Source organism: Dermacentor albipictus, chromosome 1, assembly GCF_038994185.2.
Source record: "Dermacentor albipictus isolate Rhodes 1998 colony chromosome 1, USDA_Dalb.pri_finalv2, whole genome shotgun sequence".
Taxonomy (NCBI): domain Eukaryota; kingdom Metazoa; phylum Arthropoda; class Arachnida; order Ixodida; family Ixodidae; genus Dermacentor; species Dermacentor albipictus.
In genome coordinates, this window is record NC_091821.1 from 454943865 (window position 1) to 454960806 (window position 16942).

Here is a 16942-nt window from a genome sequence, read left to right on the forward strand (position 1 = left end):
TGGTTGAGTACTAGTGACAGAATTTAACTGAGGAGTGCTTTCGTCATTAGACAAGTACTTGAACGTCCCGGGGAGTCTCTAATCATGTCCTGCATTTACCTCAATTTCTCGATAATTAAGGCTCTGTTCGCGATAATATTAACACCTTAGAGATTCTCAAGGACTAGTCTATCACTTTAGCTTGACTTAATGTCTGCCTTTAGTGTCCCTTTAAAGGGGCTCTCACATGGTTTGGCCTTCTTTAACAAGCGTATTATATATACACCGTTTTTTCATAGGCGCCACCATATTGCTATGCAATGGCGCCATCTATGGGCAGTTGGCATGCTGGCTTGGGCGAGCGCTCCGTTTTGCATTGCAGGTATACATTCTGCAATAGTTTCTGGTGTTTGATTTCGTAGTCGTGAGGTCTATTTAGCATGACGTGCATCTTCTACGCGCTAAACAGTTCTGTGAGATGTACTGAAGTGGTTTAAGTTGGTATGGCCGGTGACTTTCTGCTGGCATTGTGGCAGACGGAGCACGCAGCGCGATGTGTGCGCGCATATATTTGAGCCTACAATCAGCCTAGGAGATCAATTGTGTGTTTCTGAATGTCCCGTTCACTAATGTGACTTTATTGCAGTATTATCCTCTAGTTCTAAGGTGTGCTTTTAGGAGAAATAAAACATACGCGACAATCGTAACAGCGTGGGTACTGTTCTGCTACGATAGAAGCTGTGTTGTTATACTTTGACAAGCATTCAAACTGTTCACAGCAGGTTACATTGCGTGACTACTTGGTTCGATGAATGAGGTTTCCACCGATGGATAAAATAGTTTTGGCTATTAATTTAAATTTAATTTAAATTTAAATTAAATTTTACTAAAACTGGGATAATGTCATTTTCTAATAGTGCCTCTCCTTCATTGATCAATTACACTTTCAACGACAACCTTGCACAGGGTCTCAGAATACAAGTATCTTGGCGTCATATTTACCACTAACATGTCCTGGTCAAAACACATTAATTTCATTTGCACTAAAGCAATCTGGCAGCTCAGGTATTTGAGGCGCAATTTCAACAATTCTCCAAAGGAAACTAAGTTACTAATGTATAAAACTTTAATTCGCCCAATCCTAGATTATGCTTCTCCTGTCTGGAACCCTCATAAGCAGTGCGACATTAACTCCATTGAGAGCATACAACGAAAATCTATTAGGTTCATATATCGCCGCTATGATCACAATTTTTCACCCTCTCGTGCCTTATCTACTTTGAACCTAACCCCTTTATCCATACGCCGTCACATTGAGTTATTGAAGTTTCTGCATGGCATCGTCAATTTTTCTTATCGTGTCTCACATCCCATATATATTCCTTCAGATATTTCTCGGTCAAGTAGAAGTCACCATAGCCTTAATATTAAGCCTTACTTTGCTCGATGTAATAAATTTAAATACGGCTTTTTCCCATGTACTATTAAATTATGGAACTTAATTCCTAGCACAATTAGGTCACTGCCATTAAACGATTTCCTGTTAAAAATTAACCACACCTGATTTTACGTATTTTCTTGTTGTTACAGTGTATTGACTCATTCTCATTTTTGTACTGACTCTCAGTGTTTGCTGTTATATTGAGTTTCATTTGTGTCATCTGCCTTATTTCTTGTGAATGTTTAATTTTATTGTTTACTTGTCTTTTTTTGTGTGTGACTTCTTGTCTAACCCACTCCTGCAATAGCCCCATAAAGGGGCTGCAATATGTATGAATAAATAAATAAATAATAGCAGCATACCTTACAGTCTGAATTAAGCTTGTCTGGCAGAGCGATCGTTTACGAACTGCGCGAGCGTGCTAAGCAGTGGTAGGTGCTGGATTACTGATGTCTTTGTTCTATATAGCGCATGGTCCCAGCATATGGCTTCAGCGGTTATATATCTATAAACGTTGTGCGGCGTGACCATGCGAGGTCGTATTGCGGCATTAGCCCATTTTCACTTACTTTTTCGAGAAAGAGGATGATAACCGATTGTTATTTTTTCAGTTGTGTTCGTTCCGTTCTCTACGATGCACTCACACGTATTAAGGAAATTTTGTCCTCAAAAATAGGCATCGCATTCTTTTTATGCGATCCCTCTCATATATTATGGCTGTACACAGGCCAAAAAGGCGATGCCGAAGCACACAGCTTATACTAGTACATATATGTATCGTGCTGGTTCACCAACCGCAGTGATCGCTGTGTTGAGCAGCGCCATTGGCCTCTTGCAGGAAGGCTAGCGTAGACATATAGTAATTTCAAGCCTCAAGCCTGAAATGCGTGAGAAGGATGCCAGTGTATCACGAATATTTCATAGCACCTACCGCTTACATGTTTTGTGGTTGCCTTAGGTTGGCCATGCACGAGCATGCGCTCTTATGTTTTACTCCCTCCGCCAAGTGATCAGACAGTGAGCTGATTTACTATTCAATGCTGGTAATACAGAGACACCAGTTTTCTTTGTTGAATTAAAACCGATATCAGCAAAATAGCTCACAACACATACGCACACCGCGACTGATAATGTGCGTACACCGCGGCTGATTATGCGCCCCACATTTCTGCGCCCCTAAGACATATTTCTGTCTACTGCAGTTATCGATGCACCGAAAGGCTTCCCTGACGACCTTATATGAACGGACAGGGCGTAAATTTCCCAAAGTACGATCTAAAACATTCCGAAATCGTTCCGTGGCATGCGACAGCAATACTTTCAAGCAGCGCCCAAGCCAGAGAGGAGGAAAGGCTCGCCGCGTGCCCTATCCTCCTCGCCTGATGAAAAGGTCTATAGGACGCACTGACAATTCCATATGCAACGTATACTGATGCTGCGTGCCATGAGAACAGCTGAAATTTTGAAGCAGACGCCATACTCCTTCTCTCTTGAGGTGGTGCGCTCCCAGCCAGAGAGCCACGGTCACGTGCACACGTTCCTCTTTGCAGTGCGTGTCTCGGTACTCACCATGACTAATCCAATGTGGAAGGCGCAGTACCACAAGGAAGGAGGTGGGGGCTTAAGCCGCTGTACATTCCTCAGCTCTGGTATGGGAGAAGACATGAAAGGAGCACCACTATGGAATGCTACTGAATGCAGAGGGACAGAGTGTCTCCGTTGGCAGGGGCACTTGCCTTCTGGTGGCGTGATAAGAGGACAGTTAATTTCTTCTACAGTTGACGCTCTTACAGTAGACCAGTGTGATTCACCTAAAAAGGTTCATTATATCTGAAGTCCGGTCTATTCAAAACTAGGGCCGTGGTATGTTGTGAAATGGCGAAGCATGGCACGTACCACTCTGTAACCTGTCAGCGATCACAAGAACACTAAGAGCAGCAAAGTGAAAATAAATACCGTATTTACTTGCATAATGATCGCACTCACATAATGATCGCACTCCAAACTTGCCGCAGCTATATGTCGTGTGCCAAATCCAGCTAATGATGATCGCGCTTACCATCTGTCGAATGCTGTCGAATGCTACGCGAACGACTCTTCAAGACATACCTTAAACAGATGCCCCCTTTTATTTCTTTCATCACTTTCCACCCTTTCACACAAAAAAAAGAGCTACAACCAAACTTGCCTTGGCTTTATAATGGTTGTGATCAACAACAACAACAACAAAAAAGGCGCCTTTAAATTCTTCTCGTCTGCACTTATGGGCACCCAACAAATCGCGAGCAGCAACGACAGTAGCCACGTTTACACTGATACGTCAGAAGTGTACCCTATTCATATGCCGACGGTTGTAACACAGCTAAGATATTTGCCCACCATTAGCAGAAACGTGCCATATCAGGATAGTTCTGAAGACAAATGCCGCAGTTTTCGCTGCATGCCGGCCATGTGTTTCTATGTCACTGGCAGGCTAAGCGTGCCCATCTCTGTTTCTGTCCCCTCAAAGTGGACATGGCTACATTATTGCCACAGACTTACTGATATTAACGATATTATTCATTACTGATATAGAAGAAACTGTTTCAATGCACGTAATGTACTCACGAGAAGAAAAAAAATAAGCGTTGGGTTCATTTGGCGCGTTTGGCTTGCTCCACCGGCCACCATTTTTGTTTTGGTATCCCTCACTGTTACAGTGGCAGCTGCCTGTTTGTTGACCTGTTGTCATCCCACATTTGCTGTGGGATGACAAAAAAAAATTTGTTCTTTTCGCTGGAAATTTAACTTGCGTAATGATTGCGCCCCTGAATCTCCGGCAATTTTTTTTACAAGAAAGTGCAATCATTATGCGAGTAGATACGGTAGCTATAGAGGAACAGGTTTACACGGTAATTGTACAGCCATGCAGCAGTGCATCTTTGCGCTGTTTTCTCGACACACAATGCTGACAAGTGTTGGTTCCTGGTACTAGAGCGCATATATACCGTATTTACTCGTGTAATGATTGCACTTGCATGGTGAATGCAGCCCCCACTTTTCTACTCAAGAAGTGTTTTTCTTTTTCTGTTTCTCACATAATGATCGTACCCTGAACTTGCTGCTGTGAAGTAGGAGACACACCGTAGGATTCGGCATCTGATATGGGCTTCGGAGGGTGTGATTGGGGCCATCGCCGTGTCAGACTCCAAATCGCACCGTGTCTCCTACTTTTATTGCGATAGCAATTATATGGGCACTCCAGGCGCATTTTTGCCGTCATTGTTGACGCCATGTGCCACATGGTGTAAGTGTGAGTGAACGCGCACGAGAAAAGTGGACGATCACGGCTCGATCTCGCACACCAACTTTTGTCCCGCAGAAGGCCCTGATTTGGAGGAGAGGTAGGGACGACGGCATTGTTCTCTGGCAGCAACTTCTTATTGCACAACTGTGCCCGAGGGGCGCCGACGATTGTGGCTTAATCTCCCGCGTACAAGGGAGGAAAGCGGTGAGGAAACGCGCCATCTTCCGTCGTGCACATGGCGCCGGGGGTAGAGAAGGGAGGGTGGGGTGTGCACAACGTTTTACTCTGGCACCAACTGCGCATTGCACAGCCGCGGTGCGCCGTATCTTCAAAGCGATCTGCGTCAGGTGCTGAGTCGATGGCGGGTCGCACCGTTGTGCGTGCTGCGTTTTTGCCACTCAGTCCGCGTTGAAGCAAATGTTTGCAAGTTTATATGGCCGATAAAACTATTGTCCTTACTTCCTGTAGCTGTCTGCACATTTGCTATCATCATCGATGGTTGGCGTTTCGGGTGAAAGAGACTTTTTTAGAAGTGGCCGCAAAAAGAAAAAGAAAATGCTCAATATTTTACCGTGCATAATAAATGCACCCCCCAACTTTGCGCATATTTTTTGGGAAGAAAGTGCGTTCATTATGCGAGTAAATACAGTATATTGACACATGTACTTGTTTATCCTCTTTTTTTTTAATGAAGAAAAGATAAATAAGTGCACTTGCCGATGTACACCTGCACAACAGCAAGATTGACTGGCAGGGATCTGGCTGGCCAGCGAGTGCTGCCGTGCATGCCACCAGGCCCGAGCACATCGTCGCCGCCAGTGACAAAAATTGTCTCCAGTCCTACACGCAACACAGTGGCCGGCAGTGCAAACTAATGTCTTAATTCTACATTACACGTCAAGCGACAACTGCAGTCAAATTTCTGGCACGAATGAGAGCCGTGGTACAAGGCAAGCACAACTAGAAGCCCGCGTCTGGCCCCCCCTACATTGCATGAGAGGCAGCACGAGCACCTCGCAATCCCGACACCATGAATAGCATCGTATATCTTCATTTTTTACGAGTTGATGCGATGAGAAATAAACCGTTCTCAAAAATCGTTCTCAAATTTTGCAATTTTGGCTGTTGTTTTTGAAGCACCGTATACTACTACGGCTTGGCTTCAAAGCCGGCTAGGGCTAGTGTGGCTTTTGGTGCTTGCCTGACTTGGAGACAACATTGGTGGGCGGTGGTGGTGTTCATTACAAAAATTCCCCACCGGTGGGGTGCTGCATGGCAGGACATGCCTGGAAGCTTGCCGCTAGTGTGCTCATTCCTTAAGAAAAAGGGTATTTTTGCAAATTCCGCATGTGGCCGGAAATAGTTGCGTGCAGTACACTGACACAAGTATGCATCACTGCATGCTTGTGGCACTATGTATGTTTATTAAGAGTTATGCTTTATTTGCACCACTCAGATGCAATTTGTTTCAAAAATTGTGTATTGTAGCGAGCAGCCCTTTATAGCTGGGTCCGTTAAAAGCGGAGTTGGTTGCATTGATAATATAGGCGGAACAAAGTAAGCAAGAAGAATAGTCTTACATGAAAGTTTGTTGTGTGCGGATCCATTGTAATGGGCGTGGACTGTATCTCTCCTCCAATAATGAAGTGATTTGAGAAATTATTCCAGTTAGACGCTTCTTAAGCTGCGCTTTACAGCTTCCAGTGTAGAACCAAATTTTGCCATGGGGCTTGATGAAGGGCCTTTTACCATGGAGGTTTAGTAAATCAGTAGAATGTACATAGTTCTTCATTTGGAATGACAAATGTCAAATACACTTGCACATTGATAATTCAGACAGGGTTGATTATTCGGACAGCTCTACAGCGTTGCCACTGGCCTCAGACATAATGTATAAGGACGACCAAAATTTTGAACACCTTACAGTGCATCGTGTGATAATTCGAACTCCGATTGCACGGCTGTGTCGAACAAAAATAGGGACAGTCTGGTTCTGGTGCGTTGCCATCATGGTCATTGGCCATGTCACCAGTGCGCCGTCTTGAAACTGAAACCAGTGAAGCCTAGTCAATCTGCTAGTAGTCACTGGCCGAGCCCAAACCGCAGGACAAGCCAAGCCACTAAGTTCTAAAGGCTGCATTTGCTATTTGCGTGATTTGTCATGCGCATTCGGTTCCCCCATTCCTGGCCAGCTGATCCTGATAACACTGGTGTAGTGTTGCCTTGATGATAGACGAATTGGGAAAACAATTAAAATGAAAGACATTGCTGGAAAATTTTGGCCAGCGACTGTCTAGGCTAAAGCCAAGCATATGTACGCGTTTCTGCGTAGAGACACGTTCACAAACTTGGGCCATATGCTTGGATGATCACTTTGAAAGATCATTTTGCTTTTGCAATATTTTGTATATTTCGCGATATTTCACAATTTACACCGGATGTCTCAGTGGGCAGCAGCATTTCCAGCCAGTTCTACATGGCTCACGTACAGACAATAGTTCCTCTTTGCAGCTTGTTCTTGTAGTTTTCAGCTGTGCCATAGAAGTGTTTTGAAGCATAGGAAACAGTTATACAATGGGTAGCATAAAACACGTAGAAAAGGGGACAAACAGTCTATCATGCAGCAACTAGCCTGGACCATCACCTTATAGGAAGCAGCCTCACCAAGTCTCGGGGGTGACACTCAATATTTAAAGGGAAAATTTTTAAAAAATGTTTAGCTACCCTCGTCTTGATCACTCTTAATTTTTTATCACACTGCGTGACCGGCTAGGTTTACTTTGATGCTCATGTGCAGGTGCACGTGTCTCCACCCTCGTCACCGCCACCCGTAAGGCCCACGGCCCCTGTGCCTCCGAGACCACGGTCCCCGCCACTGCCCGTGATCTTGTCAGGGGGCCCTTCTGCTCGGATAACCGCCCTGGACGCTCTGTGGATGGGCCCCCCACCCTCTACAGCATACTTCTCGCTCCTCTACGAGGGGGGCTTTCGACCACGACTCAGTGAGTGTTGCCCATAAGGAACTTCTTTGAATTGCCCAGACACGAAGCGTAAGGGCACGTTTGGTATTAGTACCATACCTTGTGTTACCACAGTGGTGGCACAATGAAATCTTGGTTAATTCGAATGTCACAGTACCAAAAAAAGATGTGTGAATAAATGTGATGACAAACCATCAGATGTTAAAAAACAAATAGCAAGTTCTGCAATCGCATGTACCAAAAAAGCTCAATATGATTATGAGGCAAGCTGTAGTCGTGGACTTCAGATTAACTTTGATCGCCTGGGGTTCTTCAATGTGCATCTGAGTTCGGGTAAACAATTGTCTTTTTGCATTCCGCCCCCATTGAAATGCAGTTGTTGCTGCCAGGATAGAGCCCCCAAGCTCAGCAGCACAATGCCATAGGCACTAAGCTTGTGGGAATTCGGGGGCACCTGGTGCCTTTGTGTGGGCATTTTACCTGTTCTACCATACCTATGCATCCCCCTTTCTACCCCGTGACTGCTGTCAGCAGTGGGGTGGGGTCTTGTTCTTCGGTCCGATTTCCAGTGGGGCACTTCAGACCCGCGATCGGCAGAGTGAGCATTGGGGAGACCTCTCTGGGACACCATTCGGTACGTCTACATGTTTTCCCTCTCATTCGTTGTCCCCTTTGTTTGGCCATCGATCGGACTTGAGCTTGTCTGTGGTGCCTTGCACCTAAGGCGAGCGCGTACATTGTGTTGCTCCTTTTCCGAACGCTAAGCTGAAGAACGGTGCCTAGTGCTCGCACGTGGTCACACTACAACAGGCCATGTTTATTGGAGGCCTAAGCCAACGGATATTGCTCTGGCTCTTCCGATTGGGCCCATTGATTATGGCGAGAGGAGGCAGCATAGCCATGGGGTCACTTTTCCCTAGCGGCGTGTCGCAGGGTGCAGTCTCTAAGGTGTGCGCAAGATACTGGCGTCCCTGTGTGTGATGCACCAGAAGAGAATGAATACAGCGGTGCACGTGGAAAGTCTGGAGAAAGAAGCTGGCGCAACGTGATTAGGAGAAAAGGAGTTCGGCGGTAGACACAGTTAGGTGACCAAGCCAGAGTGTCAAGTTTCCACCTCAAGGTCCACGAATTGGCGTTAAAGGCATGACGTGGTCAGTCCAGTTTTTTTGCCAACACGTCTCATCTTCCCGGTTCCGATTCCTTTGACTGCCGTCGAACACCAGTGTTGAAGCCTTTGATGCCAACGGTTCGGCTCTCGCATCGCTCAAGTGGTTCTGTGTGCCAACGGGTGAATCCTCTTGGCACAGACTCTCTGACTGCCTCGGTCACGTCTTATATCCGTGTCACCTTGGTGGCGTACTGCTACACGAGAAAAAAAAAAAGTGTTTTTGGAATTGGTGGCACTGGCAATGGGTGCATCAGCAGGCATATATATTTGTTATTTTAAGCATGGTTTTCAATATAACAGTGTGTCATAGTTTAAAATAGCATTTATAATAAGTTTCACTGCAAGTAAAGTAGTTCATTGCAACCGCAATAGTATTATTGATCATCAAGAGCCAGGACAAGAGAGCGTCGCATCTAATGCGAGGAGAGGGAAAGTGCCAGATTCTGTTGCAGATGGCGCAAGAACGGATTGTGAGCAGTTGAAGTGTGTTATTACAGTGCTTATTTGTTGCTTGCTTGCCACTCAGGGACTCCATTCACCTTTCACACGCACGGATAACATAGAGAATTTTGTCAATTTTGCGTATTCAAGGACACGTCTGCAAAAGAGAAGTTAAATGGGCAGACTGACATGCCCCACTCAATTTATTCGTCAACTGAGCAAGAGCAGCGCACCACTTTCACCTGAATGAATGAATCAAACCACGTTTCTTCCACATTAAAATGCGTCGAAGACGCTGCGGTGGAAAGAGGAGGGGTGTTATTGGAAAAGGGGAAGGGTAAGGCTGCCTCCGTTTTATTAATGAACGTCCTGGAGGCAGCTATGTGGGGGCGGCATGACGCTTGTGGCTGTCGCGGAGCCGATCACCAACGGGTGGTACTGCAGGGTCCTGAAGGAACAGCAGCAGTGCTCACCAGAGCTCGATGGCATGGTCCGGAGACGTGGTATCCGGGCAAGCCCAAGTCCGGAGAGAAGAAGGCCAGGATCCCCGCTGTATGGTGGCCAGGGCACGAAGCCTTGGTGGGATGTAGAGGAGGCACTCCCAACAAAGGTGGTTTAGATCAGCACGACATGTGCACATGGAACAGAACCCACTTACGGGTAGTGGTGTGCCACCCTTGTGGAAACGGTTCAACAAGTGAGGAGTAAGGAGGGTGCTTGTCTGGATTCTCCGAAGCAAGACTGACTCTCGCCGTGTGAATACCTTCTGTGGAAGTGATGGTATAGAGAGTGGATTGCCCATTGTTGCGAGGTAGGCGGGCACGTCGTTGTTTGGTCACATGCTTGTCTGCCATTGGGTCTGCTACCTCAGGTGTGGTAGCTAAGAGAGGATAAGGATTATCGGAGGCTCTGGCTAGCACGGTAGAGAGATGAGCGCGCGCCAGTCTATGAGCCTTCTCGTTTCTGGGGATACCGCAGTGTGCAGGGACCCAGTGAATGGTAACATCGTGACCGCATTCGCGGAGCAGGCGTGCCTGGTGCCGGATATTCTGCAGTACGAGATCTGTGTAAATAATATTAGCACATGCCCAATGGGCAGCCTGGCAATCTGTATACACATGATTGCCAACAGGGTCAGTTTGAGATGAAGTTGCGAGGGCCCACTCCAAATAATCTAGGATGGCCATTAGCTCAGCGCGGGTGCTGGGCATTGCTTCTGCTGATATATGATGGCGGCGGTTCTGATTTTAATTTGTCTGGTCGTACCACGCAGTCGCATAACAGGTGTTACTAACGTCGTCTGCAGGCAGTGCAGCGTCCGTGTATACGATGCGTTCAGTCAAGGAGAGTGAACTCGTAGCCTTAGCATGGCTCTTGGCATATGCAAGGTGCCGCATTCACTGAGTGGGGTCCATATTGAGAGGAAGTGGCCTGCCATCGGTGAGAGCCGTGATTTCCCACGGCGGTGTGTTGTTGGACAAAATGGGCATTTTGTGGACGTCATACCCGAGGAGCATGAGCGTGTGTTGCCCGGCTTTTGTGGCGCGAAGTCTCGTCTCTTGTGTATAAATGTGCATGTCTACGAGCTCGGACAGGTTGTTGAGTTTGCTACAACTTTTAAGCGCTTCGAGGCTTGTGTACCTTGGGAGTCCAGTTACAATGCGTTTGGATTCGTTAAGTAACCGGTCGAGCGTGTGCATCTGTGTGCGGTTGACTGGATGATACGGCAGCCCGTACATGATACGGGAGACAAGAAAAGCTTGAGTGAACTGCTGCATTTCACCTTCGTTTACTCCACGGGTGCGGGTAGAGATTCTGCGTAAAGCGTGCAGGATTTGTTTGTTGGTCTTCGTAATGCATTGGAACCAAGTGTTAGCTGTGCAGTTCTCGTCTAGGTGCATACCGAGTATTCGGATAGTAGATTTCCGTGTGATGGGTTGGTCACCGATGTACAGTTTAAAAGACTGCTTTTCTTCCTGCTTTCCAAAGGTAGACCTGCCACCATGAATGACGACAAACTCTGTTTTGTCTGGGGCAGTGTGTAAACCCGTTTTCGTGGCATAGGCGTGAATAATGTCGAGAGCTCGTTGTAAGACGTCCTCCTGCTCCCCGATGCACCCTTGATGCGTCCACACGGTGACGTCATCGGCGTACACCGCGTGTTTCAGGCCCGATACGTCGGCAAGGTGCTTAGGTAGCTGGTGCATAGCTATATTAAACAGCGTCGGTGAAATAACCGAGCCCTGGGGGACGCCTACACGGTTGGTTCGTATGGCACTGGCGTCGTGACCAACTTCGACTTGGTAGCTTCGCTCTTCAAGGAAACCCGCTATGAAGTTGTACATATTCCCTCTGATGCCAAGGGCACGTGCTTTGATCATGATAGTTTTATGTGGGACGGAATCAAATGCCTTGCGTATATCCACTGCGACAATGGCTCGTGGGTGCACCGAATTAGAGTCACCTGCGCTCGACGAAAGAGTGCGCCGTTTGAGCGTCTGTATGGCGTTTGTACCACAACAACAAATGTGTCGCCATCCTAATTAGCGAGAAACAGTGCTATCAAGACACCTCACGTATCAGTGCCTTGGTCCCCTCTCCCGACCATGTCATCATTGATGCACTACGTCCATCCAATAAACTGAACTAATGAAGGCAGCTGTACAGGTAGGGTGACTAGCACAGGCATACACAGGCATAAATGATTATGTGGCCGTTGCACATAAACAGCCTGAGATCGATAATAGTACAGTAGCTTTCTTTTTTAAGTGTAGCACATTGTATTGGCTTATAGCATTTCCAATCACGAAAACATGGTTTAAAATGACTACCAAATAGGCGTTCAGCATCAGTCTAATGATTTTATGTGCCCTTTAAGCATTGCTAGGCCACACACTTTGACACAGCATGATGAGTTCGCCAAACGCATTCGCTGGCAAGTTCGTTTTGCAGCAAGTGCCATTCAACGTTCCCAAGTGACAACCAGTGAATGACACTAGCGGTGAAGTGCACTAGTTGAAAATGGCACTAAATTTGCCTGTTTGACAGGGGTATTAGTTGCACAAAGCTTGTCGTGTGTGTATTTGTCATGTCGATAAAGGGACATTCGAAACCAGCACGCAGCCTCGTCAGGTTGGAAGGGCCATTGCCGTCCCTAGCCTAAACACTCTTTTGAACCAACTCATCATATCCTCCTCCCAGAGCGACGTGCTAGTGGTACCCTTTCCTGTGTTTTGCACCCTTGGCATGGAGCCACTTAATTCCCACACTGCCCTGGGACCAGGTGTTTGTGCAGTGCAGGGTGTCACCGGAGGCAAATAAACTGTTTCCGTTAACTGAAGTCAATACTGTGTTTTCTTGCTTACGCAGCACATGGTAACCCTCTGTTTGCAGCCTGAGTGCGCGCGCACTGGTGCGCTAGATTACACAAGGTGACCGCTAACACGGGCCTGAGGTTCGCTAAGGTCAAATCTGCAGTGGCCGGTACTCCTGTGAGATACCAGATCCCGCCACAAGCTACTGTAGTGGTTAGTTATCAAGTGTATTGAGAAAACAATTAGCAAATGCTTACTACCTCACCACGCTTTTATTTACTGAGATCCAGAACCCTCGTTTCTACTTGCAATTATATCAGCTTTGAACTTTCAGTTCCCATCTTCTTGTGACTGATAAGAACTCGCAGCAGTGAGGGCCTAGCAATTTCCTTCACAGTGCAGCCTCGTTGTCTGACCTGCGTCATCAGAATAGACATGGTTTTCACAACTGCACGCATGTGCTGATTATTGTTTCACCACTGAGCTGGTCAGCAGCAGAACATCCGTTGCAATATAGACGTTAGGTTTGTTGCGAGCATGCAGGTTGCAGTGGAATTGCTGTTTATCCTCTACGGCTTTCGTAGTTTTTGTGACATCGTACTATGCACAAGTTGGAATTGGCTAGTGCAAGACGGGTGATTGGAGACCACTGGGGAGACCACAGCCTTCGTCTTGCAGGGGACGTAAAATAGGCTGATGATAACAGCTCTTTGCATTGAAAACGAAAGTACTCGCTGCAGCCGCTGCAGATGAATCTATGGTCGTTGCTCTTGACACAATCCTGGATGGTGGCCTCTCAGTTCCAAAGGCGTGCAGCAGTCACTGTCAAAAAGCGAAACAATGTTTGTATGATAATGTAAAGACCAAAAAGGTGTCATTTGTGTACAGTTATCTTTAATGACTATGTGGTGCAGACTCTGCCTCTTCGTTTTGTTTGGACACTAGCAGTGCTTTTTTTGCTCATTCGTGATGCTCGGTGCATTTTGTGGGTTGTCTGAATGAACAACAGCGTAGCCAAATATGTCTGAATTCATGAGAGTTTAGTACTATTAAATAATCGCTCATGCAGCTTACTACAGTAAAACCTCGTTATAGCAAAGCAGGATATAATTAACTAATGGATATAACGAAGCAATCATGATTCCCCCTTAAATTCTAATAGGTGCCCATGTAAAACCTTGTTTTAATGAAGCTAAAATTTTGTCACAATGGGTATTCCTGCATTTCGCGGCGCCGTCGTGCCTCGGCATGACCAGCTTCGTAGCCGGGGCCAGCGCGCTGCTCTAGCTGCGCCTGCTCATGGCGCCATCTCTTGCACACGCCGCATACCTTTCTTTTGTTTTTGGTGCATTTCTGTGGTTCATGTGACAGCCCATTTGTATGTCATTTTCCATGCAGTTCACCATGGTAAAGCCGCTCATGTGTCAGCTGTCACTTATATTAATAGAGAATAAAGAAATACATTTTCCTTTTTTTCCCAGGTGTGTACGAGACAGGCCCGAACCTGACCCACCGAATCCAGTGCTGGGATATGACTGGCTCTGAGCTACCAGACATTGGTGATGGTGAGTAGCGTTTCTGACGTTGACCTGCCTGCTGGCATTAGGGGGGATGAAGTAAGGGGCATTTTTTTTTTCAGAATAATAAAGTTTCAGATCCTGTACGACGTCTTGCTCCATCTCTATAGATATTTTGGACATTCTTTGTGCACACAATGTAGGAAAATTGCACCATTCTGATTGTCCTCTGTATTGTCGCATTCATTGGTGATGTGATTTCTCGGCAACGATACTGCAGCTTTGGTTGCCGACAACCGGTGAATTAGCTCTGATTATGCCTAATGGCCTGAAAGCCAGGGCAGTGTTGCTGGGGCGGAAAGTCGCTGCTTGCCCGTGTGGTGGCGAGCGGGAACCATCGCAAAAAGTAGGCCACTCAGAGAGGGGCTCATTGGTGATTTTGCCAGATATTATGTGCATGTGTAGAGTGAGGGCCGTAGATGTGTGTGCATGTCCACAGGCGAACAGCAGCAAGCATGCCTATTAGGCTTGTCTGTGCACTTACTGGACATGTAGGTAGAAACAATCAAGCTAAATCTGTGCAACGCTGCCTAAACTGCCGGCGTCGCACGGTTGACGCAGTCAAGGGCGCATTAGACATCTGCACTTCAGAGTTCGAGGGCTGTTCAAAAAAACACCCGAACAAACAGCTGCAACAGCCTTAACACCAACTTTAAATGTCCATTTTGTTTGCACCTGTCTGCCCGCTGTATGTCATGTAGTTGTAATCCTTTTTTTAGTGCACTTTTCTTATATCTAGGCATGGCAGTCAGTGCTTGGCCACCATGGTACCTCAACGCTTGGTAAGGAGCGTTTGTCCTCAACCCAAAGGCATCCTCACCTCAATAGTTGCATTTAGAGCACCGCATGGGAAGTGGCCGCCATGGAAGCGGCCCATAGATTTCTCTCTCTCTCTCTCTCTCTTTGATAAATTAATTATTCTATTTATTTATTTATTTTATTTATTTATCAATTTTCTTTCTCTTTTTTTTTGTGCTCATGACGGTCCCAACGAGAATTTGAGGTGCAGGCTCCTTTCCCAAGTGTATTACCCCTGAAGAAAGCCGAACACTATGCCGGCGTACACTTGTACCCATTTGCGAACCAGCGGGTGCCCAGCGGCGTTGGGAATTGAACCCACAACCTCCAACACCCGAGGAGGGCAGCCTGCAACTTCAGCCTTCATGATTGCGGCGCTCCCAGTTTTCAGAATCATCGATGTCGTTGACTGCTTGAGCTCGTGCTTCTTTGAGTCTTGCAAAATTTGCAGCTTCGTCTCAAGTGACACAGCATTGTGCTTTGTCGCCAGCATCTGCTACAAACTGTGCTGCTTCAAGACTGCTTTTGTGAGATCTCTCCCTCACTGAGAGAGGGAGAGATTGTAGAAAGGGCAGAGTGCCACTGCGCACAGTCGTGGTCAACATACCACGTGGACACAAACCAGCTGGTGCTGACTTGTGGCATGATGCGCCTATTCACAATGTTCTTCGTGGCTTTTGCAATCAGCGCGCAGGCATGGTGCACTGCATAGTAATGGCGGGAGATACAAACTCGCTAAGGCAAAATTTTCACCACGTCTCGTCATCATTTGTTTAAGGGAAACTTGGCAACACAAATGTCAAGCTCAGTCTGCATGGAAAACGCCATCCAAGAGGCAAAATTTTGATCATTCTATTCAGCTTGTTGTTATAACGAAGCTGTAGGGCTAGCCGAAATTACTTTATATTCATTACTTCATTATACTGACTATTGCCATTTACTGTAGTATATATCCATAGGTATGCACAATTTTAAACATGCAAAGAAGACCACAGCTCCACTGAACCACTATGCAGCCCTACATGCTATGAAAATTAAATAAAACAGGAGCAAAAGATTCTCCGGTGTGCGCAACATGAGACTTTTTAGCACCTGACTTGACAGCCGTTAACGGTAGCATCCTTATGTTCCAGTGTGATGGTCTTTCTCTTCCACTTTTCACTTAGCTCGCTCATATTGTCATGAAACCCGTCGAAGTATGTGGCCGACTGAGCTTTGCACAACGCCAGACACACGGACGTATGCATAAACATGTTCTGCCATTGAAAGCGAAACTATCTGATCTGCTGCTTTCTTATGGCCCCACGGCTCCGCTGGCTCGTATCTGTTTCACGCAATCTCAGAAGTCACGCCTAGCACAGCATGGCGTGTGGCAGTGAGAGAAAGAAGTGGAGGCACTTGTTTATAGCATGTTGTGCACGAGCATCATGATTGATATTTGGCTGGGCGCAGCTAGGTGTGGCCTCCCAGATTGTGATCTAAGAGGGCGCACCTAACTTCGCCAGCTACCTACCGCAGCGAGAGAGACATGCGATAAGAAAGAAGTGCTGCTTGTGCGTGGCAGTGAGGAAGGCCAGTGTTGTTCAACGACGTATTCTACATGGAAATTGTCAACTGCTGCACCAAACGAGTGCAGAACTTGGCGGGATGCGATATGCTGGGTGCGCAGCAGTTGGTATTTTTTGGTTTCAGAGAAGAAACTAGTTCGTTATATCTATTGTCAGAACAGTTTTGCTTCATTAAAAGGGTATTTAGAATACATGCGGATTTCAGTGGGAATTGCACCTACTTTGTTATATCATTATTTTGTAATACAGTCTACGCTCGTTACAACGGACCCGTGTACAACAGACTCGGATATAATGGACCATATTTAAACCTTGGTTTGCACTACCTATTTTATTAATGCAATGAAGTTCGCTTCTAACAGACGGTGCTAAAACGGACTATCGGCTAT

General features: G+C 46.5%; 1 protein-coding gene and 1 pseudogene across 3 annotated transcripts in view; one reads left to right on the plus strand and one right to left on the minus strand.

Moving 5' to 3' along the window:
* The window catches only part of LOC139054780 (activating molecule in BECN1-regulated autophagy protein 1A-like), a 123053-nt gene that overhangs the window by 81467 nt on the left and 24644 nt on the right, over positions 1 to 16942 (plus strand). For all 3 annotated transcript variants that reach the window (XM_070532385.1, XM_070532387.1, XM_070532386.1), the window contains 2 exons: positions 7504 to 7708; positions 14092 to 14175. In XM_070532385.1, coding sequence (XP_070388486.1) covers positions 7504 to 7708; positions 14092 to 14175 — 289 coding nt within the window. The remainder of the gene's footprint in view (positions 1 to 7503; positions 7709 to 14091; positions 14176 to 16942) is intronic.
* Positions 9676 to 10507, minus strand: LOC139055000 (uncharacterized; annotated as a pseudogene).